Source organism: Onychomys torridus, chromosome 18 (genome assembly GCF_903995425.1).
Source record: "Onychomys torridus chromosome 18, mOncTor1.1, whole genome shotgun sequence".
Classification (NCBI taxonomy): Eukaryota; Metazoa; Chordata; class Mammalia; order Rodentia; family Cricetidae; genus Onychomys; species Onychomys torridus.
In genome coordinates this window covers 27,399,537-27,412,444 of record NC_050460.1, presented here as the reverse complement: position 1 = coordinate 27,412,444, position 12,908 = coordinate 27,399,537, and the positions used below count along the sequence as shown (strand labels likewise).

The following is a 12,908-nucleotide window of genomic DNA, read 5'->3' as shown; positions in this document are numbered from 1 at the left end:
TTGGGAAGCTCAAAACTCTTACATATGCTGTTTTATTTTTTTCCACAGAAAAGGAAACAAGACATCTGCCCACAGTAATGCAGCAGATATGCATGCAGGCAAAACACTGTTACTTACAAAAATGACACGGTTAATTATCTTTTTTTTGTTTGTTTGTTTTTTTGTTTTTTTTTTTTGTTTTGTTTTGTTTTGTTTTGTTTTCAAGACAGGGTTTCTCTGTGTAGTTTTGTGCCTTTCCTGGAACTCACTTGGTAGCCCAGGCTGGCCTTGAACTCACAGAGATCCACCTGGCTCTGCCTCCCAAGTGCTGGAATTAAAAGCGTGTGCCACCACCGCCTGGCTACAGTTAATCATCTTAGAGAGAAGATGTTTCACACCAAGACCCAACATGAAGAATTCATGCGAATTTTCTTAAACAACTCTTTTTATTTTCAAGAAATATTATTTTCTTATTTTAACAAAGATTAAAAAAAATCTTGCATGCTACTGAGACAGTTCAGTGGCAAAGGTACTTGTTGCCAAGTCTGATGGTCTATGTTCTATCGCTAGGCTACACATGGCGTGTGGAGAAAACAGACTTCCAAAATTTGTCCTTTGTCTCCCAATATATGATGTTGCATGTGCATCCTCAAACAAATGAATGAAAAAAAAATTGTAAAATGTATTGCTTTCTGCATAAAAGACAATTTGCCCTTCTTGGTTCAATGCCTTTTCTTGCTTGTTACTGCTGTGATAAACATCATGAGAAAGCAACTTGGGGCAAAAGGGTTTATTTCGGGTTGTGGTTTATAGTTCATCATGGAGGGAAGTCATGGTAGGAATGTGGAGGCAGGAACTGAAGCAGAGACCATAAAGGAATGCCGCTTCTCAGTTTGTTCCCCATGGCTTGTTCAGTCTGCTCTCTTATAAATGCAATGGCCACCTTCCAAGGGATGGCATTGCACACAGAAATATGAGTCCTCCACATTAACCATTAATCAAGAAAATGCCCATAGTCTTATCTGTAGGCCATTCTGAAAGAGGCAATTCCTCAGTTGAGATTTCCTCTTCCCATATGTCTAGGCTGTTGACAAAAACCAACCAAGACACTCTGCATTATATTAGAAATATTTTAAAGTATTGAGACCTACATTTGTAAATATATTTGTGCACATGCAATGCCATATAGAACATTAGCATTTTATACATAAATCAATATGATAATCTATAGAAATCATAGATACTACATAAAGTACATAAGACATGAAAGAGTTAGAGGCAAAGTGTTACCTGTCTATTCAGTATTCATTTGATAACAGCCTCCTATCAGCCTAGACTAGTATCCTGGCTTAGATTTCAAAAGATATACTTTTTCTAGAAGACACTGATTCTTGCAATGAAGAAGGTGAAGTCTGGTTGTTCTTTCCAAATACTTCTTGGAGATATTTAAACAGAGATGTAGCCCTTGGTGCTACTCTTCAGTGTGTAAGATGTGGAGCTTTTCAGAGCTAAAGATGTAGTCAGCTCAGCAAATATTTTAGCTGTAGATCGTTATTATAAGACTACTCTTTAATAAGGGTCCTTCATTTAGTCACAGGCTGTCAATATGGTGTTATTTGCTCCTATTTCCTGTGTTGAAACCACACAGTTACTGTTAGAAAACTACCAATTCTGTAAGTCATTTGGATATTAAGATATACAAAGAACTTAGAGGTAAGCCCTAGAGAATTAAAAGTCCCCATGCCTGGTACCAAGCTGATCAAGAAACTTTGTAGCAATTAACCTGTTACCATAATAATCTAAAAACTTTATCAATAATGTTAGTGCATTAAATAAGCAATGAATTCTTATTCAAACCCCTTTTAGAGTCAAAGCTTCTAGTAGCACTGTACACTATAAAGTTATAGGACTCCAGAAACATAAATGGTTGGACACTGTCACTTGAAAATACCCGTGGTGTTATAGGGCACTGTGGTAAGATACCTGTAAAAACAGTACTCATCGATTCTGTACTTGTTTCTTAAAATCACTATTTATGTGCATGAGTGTTTTGCCTACATTATACCTGTGCACCATGAACAACCTGTTCAGTGTCCATGAAAGCTTGAAGAGGTATTAGATCTCCCTAAACGGGAGTTACAGATGGTTGTGAGACACTAAGTGGGGCCTGAGACTCAAACCTAGGTCCTCTGGAAGAATAGCCAATGCTCTTAACTGCCAAGCTATCTCTCCAGGTCTAGATTTAAATTTTCTTTTAAATGTCTGGACCAGTCCAGAGTTACGATGTACAGTGTTTTTAATTTCCTAAAATGTGAGCTTAATTACCAAAAATCGTGAAAAGTTGCCATCAACCTGCATTGTTTACTCAATATTGTACACATAGAAAAAAAATTCAAACTTGTAAAAGTCACAAGGGAAAGTTCAATGATCTAAGAAAATGGTGATAAATAGTTGTCCTGTTCTGGGCACCATGATACACAAATAGAGACCCAGCCACTTGGCATGAGTGTAAGTAAGCTCTTATAGCTAAGATTTTAATAAAGTCAGCTGAGGTACTACCATAGAAAATTCAAACATGGTCTTTAATGAAAACCTGCATATGGTGGAGACTGGAGCCAAAGCCTGCTCTGAGGATGTAGGATTAACCTTGTTTCTCATACTCTTGTACTTGGAATGGACCCTCATTTTTTTTCTCTCTCTAAGTCCAGCTTGTTCTTTATTTCTACGTCCAGTTCCATTTTGGCATCTTAAGTATAACAAAAGATAATGCACATTTCAGTTATATTGTCTTTTAGAATAAGGGATAACATCTGGAAATTGTATCATATTTTGCAAGAATATACATAGAGACTCACCAATACAAGAAAGCATGTCTTCATGAAGAAGTGACAATGGTTGTTGTTGGAGACACACAATTTCCTAATTTACTTTCCTTTTTATTGAAGTTTTATATTACTTGGTTATTTATTACATCCCTATATCAAAAAGCTTATGTACTTAGCAATATACAGGTTTTCTGGCAGTCAGATGCAATAATACCTGAAATCCACAGGTTTGTGTAATGTAAATACTTTCACCCAGGATTTATCAACATCATATGTAAGGATATTGGGAAAATAAGTGAAGCTGTTTTCAGGCACTTAAACCACAAGTTGTATTATGTTAGCCATCATTGCATCAGCCATTTTCTTTACATTATTAATTTATCAATTGTACCAAATTACTGCTGGAATTACTTTCATTTTGGCACATAGGACATATTTATATATCTGTATGTTTGTCATTTTATAGGATTTTTGTGAATATAAGTATCTTATAATTCCCATTACTTATTTGACATATGTGGCTAAAGAATAGATATGAAAATGAATATTTCATAATTGTGTTCTAAGGCATACACTACCTGAATAGTAATATTATTAAAATCAGAATATTTTAAAAAGTATATTAAATTTTTCTAGCAGAAAACTGATCTGGATTCTAAGGCTTTCTTCCAGAATAAATTTTCATGTGCACACTTGAAACACACTATGATGATGTCAATATATTTAGAATTTGTTGACAAGGAAAAAGAACCAATTTGAGGGCATAACAACTAGATTTGGGAGAAAATGCAATCAACCACCAGTATCATTTTATTTCATCTCATGGTGCTATGTGCTAACACTATTATTATGACTATTTTATCTATGACAAAACTGCAGCTGAGAAATTTAAAATAATTTTGTTCACACTCCAGCTCATTCCTTGTTCCTAGCTGGTTTATACAGCCTACATCCTCACATACACACTAACTTTGGAAGACTGGGTTTCAGATTACTTTGTCCTTCTAAAACAGAAAGTCATTTCATTTCTGAGAGTTAAAGCCCCATGTATTTGACCTGGTTTTGTTGGTACACAGCTGTAATCCAAGCATGTGTGATACTGAGGCAGGAGCACTGTGGTTTTGCAACCAGCCTAAACCCAACAGGAATTTGAGAACAGCCCTTTCTCCATAATGTGAACTGCCACAAACAAATAAAAATATCAAACCCAAACCCCTAGAATTCTGACTGTATTTATCTATTAGCATTTTATTTAAGATAAATCAACACCACCTGAAGAAGAAAAAAATAATGTTGGTAAAGAAGATAAAGTACAAAAATTATTTGTTAGAAGTGGCATTTTACATTAGGCATTCTGTTCACCAAATTTGTTATGTGTTACTTTAGCAATCATAAAATTGAATCATTAAAAACAGTATAAAAAAATAAAGCCCTTCTGAAAATTACCCAGTCACTGTACAATCTGCCCTGTTTGGAGACTATAATTTTTAATGTTCACTAGAGATAATTTAAAAAAAATAATAGACAAATAGTTAACAGCTAATAATTCAATCAATTTATACTAAGAAGTCAGCAATGATAAAAAAAATCCCAGAGAAGTTTCTAAGAAAGTGTGATATGTGTGTTTTAAATATTATTGCCCACAGTGGGGTAGGGCAAGTGGGGGAGGGTGCTGAGAGATGGTTCGACAGTTAAGAACATTCACTGCTATTTCAGAGGAACCGAGTTCAATTTCTAGCAACCAACTCGGGTAGCTTACAGCCACCTCTCACTTCAGTTCCAGGGAGATATGAGGCTTCAGGTTTCTGTGTGTACCTGTACTTATATGCATATGTCCACACAAACATCCACACAATTTAAAAAGTAAATCAAATCTTAAATAAAACATTGTTCATACATCTGACAAGGCATATGACAGAAAGCTCATCAACACTATTTCATCAGGAAAATGCAAATGAAATTCCCAATGAACCATTACCACAACCCAATAAGAATGACTATTATAACAAATAACTCTGCAACCCTTTTATGGAATATGAATTCATATGGCAATTATATAAAATACTATGAATGTTGAACCCAAACTAAGAATAAAATTATGGTAAAGTTCGGCAATCTTACTAGTAGGTAGAGCCAAGGGAAATGAAATGGGTATGTTGAGGAAATACCTGCATTCCTACGTTCATTGCAGCTCTATTCACAGTAGTCAAGACATGGAAATACCAAAATGGCCATCAACCGATGAACAGATAAAGTAAATGTAGTCCATATGCATAGCAGAATACTATTCAGCCCTACAAAGGAATGAAGTCCTGTCATTTGAAACAACATGGATGGAATTAGAGATTATTGTGTGAAGTGAAATAAGACAGGCACAGAAAACCATGTGTAGAACGCAAAAATGTTGATCTCATTGAAGCTGAGAGCTGAAGAGAGGGTTGGGGAAATTCATCAATACATGCTAAGTTATGTGTAGACAGGAGCAAAACACTCTGCTGTTACAGTTCAAGGGAGTGACTACAGACAACAGTCATGCTACTGTGCATTTCTAAATGCCAGGAAAATGGTTTTTCATGTTTTCATCACAAGGCAAGATATTTGAGCTGATAGATATGTTTGACCTGATTTAAACATTATACAGTATAACATACACCAACTCATTATAGGATACCCCATTAGTATGTTTAAAAATATGTGTTTATGTTGTGGTTAGAATAAATTTAGATAGAAAGGAATAATGACAATTTGCACATGATCTCACAAACCTTTCTCCCAAGAAGAGAACGTGAGCTCTTGTCCTTTTACTATGTCATGTGTTACTAAGAACGTGATGGGAGGTATTAGGAAAGGAGGGTCACCATGGCCTCAGAGAACATGAAGAACATCACAAAGTCAGGCTACAAGGTTACAGGATAGGGAATGTGATATTCCCACATGAGGCAGACAGAGTGAGATGGGGAGAGTGAATATTCTCATGAGTTGAAGTCACCTTAAGAGACACTAAGGTGTCAGAAAACTAGTGGGGATCCTATCTCAAGGAAGATTCTGAGAAGAGGAGCCATCTATCTCCAATCTCTCCTGTAAGTAAATACATAATTCATCATATACCACTGTGAAGTGGAGACAAGGTGGATCAGAACCATAAAACATTACTGATGTGTAGCTGGCTAACCAAGTTTAAAGGGGTGTTTGTTCTCTCTCTGTCTCTCTGTCTCTCTGTCTCTGTCTCTCTCTGTTTCTTTCTCTGTCTCTCTCTCTCGTGTGTGTGTGTGTGTGTGTGTGTGTGTGTGTGTGTGTGTGTGTGTGAATAAAATAAACCAGAACCTCTTAAGATGTGTAGTGTGTGTAAATCAGGCATCTTATTTCCTTACAATCCCTCTCCTTACCAAGTACAAAAGACTCAGATGTAAAATGCATATTAAGTACAGTGACCTTTTCTCTCTCACTGTAAACAGTCTTTCAAGAATCAATTAATATATTCTGCATAAGGAACCAGGAAATTTATCTCCAGGCTGGATGTAGAAGACTAGTGTCTGTCAGTCCATGACACCACTGTTTGTTAAATCAGCTATTATTTATTAGGACGTCCAGATAAATGGAATGTATTATCCTGGCGGCAGGGATTTTGAAAAGTGTTTAAGATGGGCTGCTTCCTTCGGCTGTGTGCCTAACACACGACTGTATGGCTGCACAGCAATATTTCTGTGTTGAAATTGACCCTAATTTTTTTTAAAGAGTTCTGATCTTTGATTGCAGAACAAAAGCCTGGAATTGCTTTTATGCTCATTTCATTATGTGAGTGTTTTATCATCATGCAAACGGAGCTCAGACTACAGATGCAATCTCTGACTCTACAAAAGGCGACAGTCGTGCTTCATGAAAGTGGTAATGCTTTCACCTGTGTCTTTCAGTGATGGAGTCAGACATTTTAGAAGGATGATGTTTGGGGAAATAGCAAAGTAAAAATGCATTTCAAAGTAAAAGAAAAACACCACAGTGTGTTTTTTAAAAAGTATTCATTTTATTGCAACAGAATAAAAACTAGGGTAAATTTGAGGTCTCCATATTTTCAAATTTCTTCAAAATTATGATTCTCTATATGATTATTTTTACATTTATTTATGACTGTGTGTGTGTGTGTGTGTGTGTGTGTGTGTGTGTGTGTGTGTGTGTCTATGTGAGTGAATGCCACAAATGTGGAAGTACTCATGGAGGCCAGAAAAGGGCATCAAATCCCCTGGAGCTGGAGTTACAGGAGGTTGTTAAGAACCCCTACTTGGATGCCTGGACTCAAGTCCTCCGTAAAAGCACCAAGTGTTTTTAACTGCTGAGCCATCTCACCTGTCCCTTTAAATGTTAAAGATATAAATTCTCACATAATAAAAGAGTAAAAATAACAATAGCATGTGGGTAGAAAGCTTTCCTTCACCATATTCTTTGCTTCTTATTAGCAGTATGAAATTAATGTTTATTTTCTATAGAATGGGGCTGCTTACATTATTCCAGGTGTCTTTTTTTTTTTTTTTTTATAAAACATGACATATGTTTAATAGCAGTGTTTGTGTAAAACTTCTGGGTCCTATATTTGGCAAGTGTGACCAAACCCAAAAGTTTGCATCATGATTACTGTTATTATTTTTGATGTTCTGCCCTATACTACATATTAATCTGTATGTAATTAATTTATAAATTGCCTTTTAGTTGCACATTTCCACAAATATTTACTGTGGTATTTTTACAGTAAGAACTAAGCCTTCCCACAAGTCTACTGGACTGGCAAACAATATTTTCAGTAACAGGTATCGTCACATTGGAACCTGAAATTGAACATTCTGCCCACTCAAACTTCTGACCAGTGCTCTGTGTTCCCATCAATACCAAACAGAACCAAACTCTGAGTATGCCTATGCTGCATGAACTCAGAGAGAATGCTATAAAAGGTGTCTTTCCAAGGGCATGTGTCATTTTGAAAATACAAGCCCAAGTGATTTTAAATGAACCACTAAAGGAGTAAAGGTAGTACCTTAATATATTTCTAAAACACTGATTTTTTTCATTGAATTTCTAAGAATGTTTATATGTCATTTTATGTCAACTTCATTTAAAAATGGTTTGCAGTTCAGTTGTTATTAAGCCACATGGCTTTGGGTCCATTAATAAACTGAAGGTGAATACTATCTAAATATCAAAAGACTTGGAATCACTGGCTAAGTTCTCAAATACAAGCAAATTGACTCAAATCTAGCCAAGCGTGAGTATAGCAAAACTTGGACAAACACAAGCACAAAACTTTCTTAATTACTAATGTGATTATTATTTAAAGGACTTTGTTAAGGTCTCAAATTTGGTATTTCAGTGAGTTCTCAGTTGTCATGGGATTTTCAGTGGACCAATGGAAAGTTCATGATCTGAAGGAATCCATAGGAAGTTCACACAGAGCTTCACAAATGTGTTTACACAAAGTACACCAAGATTGATCTGAAGTGTGCTGTGCAAACCCCATCACTTGCATGAGATGGTTTCGGACATGAGAATGTTCACCTTATCTAGGAGCCAACACTTGGAGTTCCTGAGAGCAGATATGATGTTGGCAGTGGAACCCAGCACAGCTTTCTGCTGCTCATGGGAGAAGTATCTTGTTAAGAACACTTGGTCAAAGGTTGTCATTCTTACCTAGGAGAAATTCCATTCCCCAGCTCCAGAGAATCCCACTGTATTCATTTCTAATTATTTGAAGATTTGGTAAATTATCCAGTAAACAAATCTGCTTATGTATATATAAAGTCATGTTTTCCTATTCTAAAATTTGATTTCGTATTACTCTGCATATTCTTCCAGGTAGGGAAAAATAACCTTAGGCGATCCAGACTAATTTAGGCCATGAATTTCTGTATAACTCAAGGGATTACTTTCCTTCTTTTCATTTTGTGGTTTGAGTTTTGAGTCTTGGAGGTGACAGGGACCAACTGTTCTCTCTTTTCCATTTGGCTGTGTCTACTGACATTTCTGCATCCTAGTTAGCACTGGTCCCTGCCGTTCTGCAGATGACCACGTGTGTGTAGGACTCTCCTTGCCTTTCTGCAGAAGGTCTGCACATGACTATGGGTCTTCCAAACAGCCTGGCCCTTTCTCCCTCTAATAAACCAGGGGGAACACACTGTAGCCTCTTCCACAGGACAGTGGGTGAGTCCTGTGGCATGAGAGAGGTCCTGGGAAACATGCTGCCAGCAGGCTTTGCTTGAGATAGAGGTTTTCAAGCCTATGTGATCCATGTATTGAATACAGGGGAGTCAGGCTAGCTCATACATCCACAACAATTAGATTATAATGAACATAAATCAGGACTAGTATATCAAAACAGTTAGAAGCTGTGGATGGGTTTCTTTGCTCTATCAAACTCTATTGCTGGTTGAAGAAGGAAGGCGTCTGATTCTGAGCTTCTGCCAGAAGCTTCATAAAAACAGTTAGAATGCTAATTCTAATTAACTTCTGAACTTTTTCTCAGTAACTGACTATTTGAGTCTACAAAGGGCCTGCAGCTGAAACCTAGAGAGTGTTCTATAGTTATCTGAACAACTTGAATTAGGAGAAACCACCTTATATGAACACATGCCTATATAATTGCAAATGGCTCCACAGGGCTTTTACCTTGTTTCCCTGCAGACATTTTCTGTCTAGTGCCCTTCCCTCCTGGCTGTACTCCTGCAAAGGTTCTGCTTGAAGCTCTCCAAGGCTGGGAGTTGAAGAGGCATTTCCAACAGCACATTCCCTTCCCCACGGACTCTTTCCTCCCCACTGAATAATGTCTCCTCTGTTCCTTCCAGTCCATCCAAGTTCTGGAGCTCACCCCAGTTGCTAGAATTCCTTGAAGCTTCATCCAGAGAATGAATATTTATATAGTTAAAAAATACAAAAACAAAGAAACAAATGACCAGAGACAGAAAGCTGGGGTTTTTTAATCCTTCCTTAGATTGTACACAGTCATTTCAGTTTTCCTTGCCTCAGGTCAGCCTGTGGCTTTCATAACTGTCTGTGTTTTGATTTCACTCAGAAGTTTATTGGCTAATATTTTCAGCTCCCGGTGTATAGAAGTTAAGCCTCAGTTTCCTCTAGTGTTTGTTACTCAATAACTATTTGTTAAATCAAATAGAATGGCAGCTGAGGAATAAGGAGTTTTTCAATCACTGGAGGACCAATTGGGAAAGGCCTGGCTGGTGGTGTTTATCTGACTGGTCAAAAGGGATGAGGGTGATGGCGTAAAAACCAGACATCGTTTCTCTTCCCCTTAACCTTTTTTAAAGATTATGTTTTTCTACTTTTGTATCTTCAGAGTACTAAAAGTTTTAATACTGTGATTGTACAATTGGGAGAATAGTTTGTAGAAGAGAAGTTCATTGCAAAGGAAAGGGCTAAATATTGACCACTATTTCTTATTTCATTTCATGCCAAGTTGATTGCCAAGCCATATCTTCAATGCAAAGACAAATGTTATTCAGCTCTTTAACAAAAATCTAAGCTTATTCAGTATACCAAAACGTGTCATATTTTGGTGAAGATTATGTCAAAGGTGACAGCCATCAGCTTACCTTTATCCTCCTTAGCCCATCACAGCTGCTACCATTTATGTGTTGTTTGTGTATACCTGAAATAGTAAGAAAGAATAGAAAATGAAAGCATAACTGAGCAGCATTTATAAAAGACAAATGTTTACAATTGTAACTGATGACAGACACACACGTCATAAAACTATTAGCATGCAACCCCAGCTGCAAAAACTAAACAGCAAAATGCCTCAGCTGATAAGCAGCGAAAAAAGTAAACCAATCACATTGACAAAAAGCCACCATAAACAAAAAAACCTCTGTTTAAAGGAGTAACAGTTTTGGCATCCATCCCTACTATCAACTCTTCCACTTTGTTTTTCTCCATCAAAATTTAGCTTACGTTTGATGTTAGCAAGAGTTGCATTACTGTTATTGCTAATTTTAGTTCTGTTTATTACCTTGAGGGTTATATATTGTAAAATAATTTTGGTGCCTCTAGTTAATGTTGATTAGTTGTTTTAATAGCCTATAGACCTATTTGTTATATTTTTGTAGGTTTACTTTTTTAACTATCAGGAACTTAATAACTGAGAATATTTAACATTACTGTTGTATAGGCAAACTTACAGTTACTATTAGTGTTACCTGTTTAACGTTTAGTCATCCTGTGAGTCCTGCGACATATTTCCTTAATAATCATCAGCCATCAAGTCTGATAGTCTCAAAAGAAATATCAGCCCTCTAAACTGCCTTCAAGGGCGGTGATATTTAGCACTGAAAATTACAAATAAAGTTTTTGAGGTTGAATAGCAACAACTAGCCATTGACACTGATGACTTGTCTGTCAAACAAACTGTCAGAAACTACGCAAATGAAGTCCACGCACTCCTTCGAGTGAAAACAATAAAGTGAATCTACGCAATGCTTACATGTTGGATGGGATATTTAATGTGCGGGGAAACTCAAAGGTTGAAGAACTAGGCATTTAGACAGTGGTAAGTGGTAATCTTACCTCTTTATACTCCATTACTCTTTCTCACGAGAGACAGGCTAGTGCAAACAAGTCAATCAGAATTTGTGTTTAGCAAGATAAAGCTTAGAGGATAGTTTAAAATCCATTTATTATTCTAAATCCATTGCTTCCATTAACATGTTATACATTAGTGTTTACTAACCATGAGTCATGTAACAGTTTAGTTTGTTAACTTTTAAATTATTTAACAACCATAAGTTATTAATACATTTTAAGTATTACACAGATAGCTTAAAACAGACTTGGGTTCATTTTTGTAATTTTTAAATAGAAAACATTTTAGGCATCTCTTAAAGAAGAAATAAAGCAGGCATTTAAAGTTAGAAAACAAGTAATTCCAAATTTAGTTTTTACAAAAGCCTTCAGCTTTATTGACAAATTATGGCAAACATATTTGACAAATTGTGGTGCCTATTTAGAGAAGCTTACACATGGAACTTTATGTGTGTTTTTTCTTTTTCTTTTTCTTTTTTTAACAAATACAGGTTAAAACACTGAACAAATTCAGTTAGCTACATACATACAGTAGCCACTTGTTTTCAACCCCATTAAAACAGCATTTAAAAATTAAATTTACAACTTAATATTGAACATCTCCATCTGACTAACAGATATTAAAAGACAGGTTAAAACATCTTATCTACAACTTTATTATCAGCTAGTTCAAAATCATATTACAGTCTTTTATCAACCCTAGACAAAGGTTGTGCTAGTTGGTTGAGACTCAAAATCTGCTAACAGATTCATGCTCTTTCTTACAAAAGAGAAAGTAAATGATAGTAAAACAAAGAGGGGTAAGGGGTTTTACACACAACAGTTTAAAAAAAAAACAACCAAGAGAGTATCATCCTACTGAGTGGTTTATAAACTATGCTTGCCAATGATTTTTTTTTTTTCAGTCTGTTTTGTAAAATAATACTAGTTTCAATGTCATGTCAACAGTATTGAGGGAAATACAAGAAATAAGTGGGGATAATTAGAAAAAAACAAACAAACAAAAGGACTATTACTTGTCTTGTTGCTGTTTATGTGGAGACCAGAGGCTATGAACTGTCTCTGAGGAGGTCACAGGTGAAGAGGACCTTCAATATCTACCATAGGGGTGTTCCCTGTATCCCCCTCTGGCTGACCTTGGTGGTGGTGCCTTCAGGCTGGAACGAGTTGTGGCCCATTCTTCTGGTGCTGTGAGTAAGAGAAAGATAGTGACATAATGTGACTTCACAAGACAGTTAACATTATTCAAGAAACAATGGTTAACTAACACAAAAATAATAAAATAATCTCTATGGTGATATTTTATTTGTACTGAAATGTGATTTTATTTGTATGTTAATAAAGTTGCCTGGGGGTCAGAGCAAGCTATAGCAGAAGCTGGGCAGTGGTAGTGCATACCTTTAATCCCAGAGAACAAGCCTTTAATCCCAGGGAGTGTTGGCACAAAGTAGAAAGATATATAAGGCATGAGACCAGAAACTAGCAGCATTTGGCTGGTTAAGCTTTCAGGCTTTGGAGTAGCACAGTTCAGCT

At 36.2% G+C, this 12,908-nt stretch overlaps 1 protein-coding gene across 1 annotated transcript in view; it reads right to left on the bottom strand.

Moving 5' to 3' along the window:
- Khdrbs2 (KH RNA binding domain containing, signal transduction associated 2) overlaps positions 1-12,908 on the bottom strand; it is a 278,911-nt gene that overhangs the window by 25,102 nt on the left and 240,901 nt on the right. The window contains exons 9-11 of the mRNA XM_036167142.1: positions 12,392-12,563; positions 10,391-10,446; positions 4,973-5,098 (exon numbers count right to left, since the gene is read on the bottom strand). Of these exons, the coding sequence (XP_036023035.1) occupies positions 12,466-12,563 (98 nt within the window). The 3' untranslated portion in view covers positions 4,973-5,098; positions 10,391-10,446; positions 12,392-12,465. The remainder of the gene's footprint in view (positions 1-4,972; positions 5,099-10,390; positions 10,447-12,391; positions 12,564-12,908) is intronic.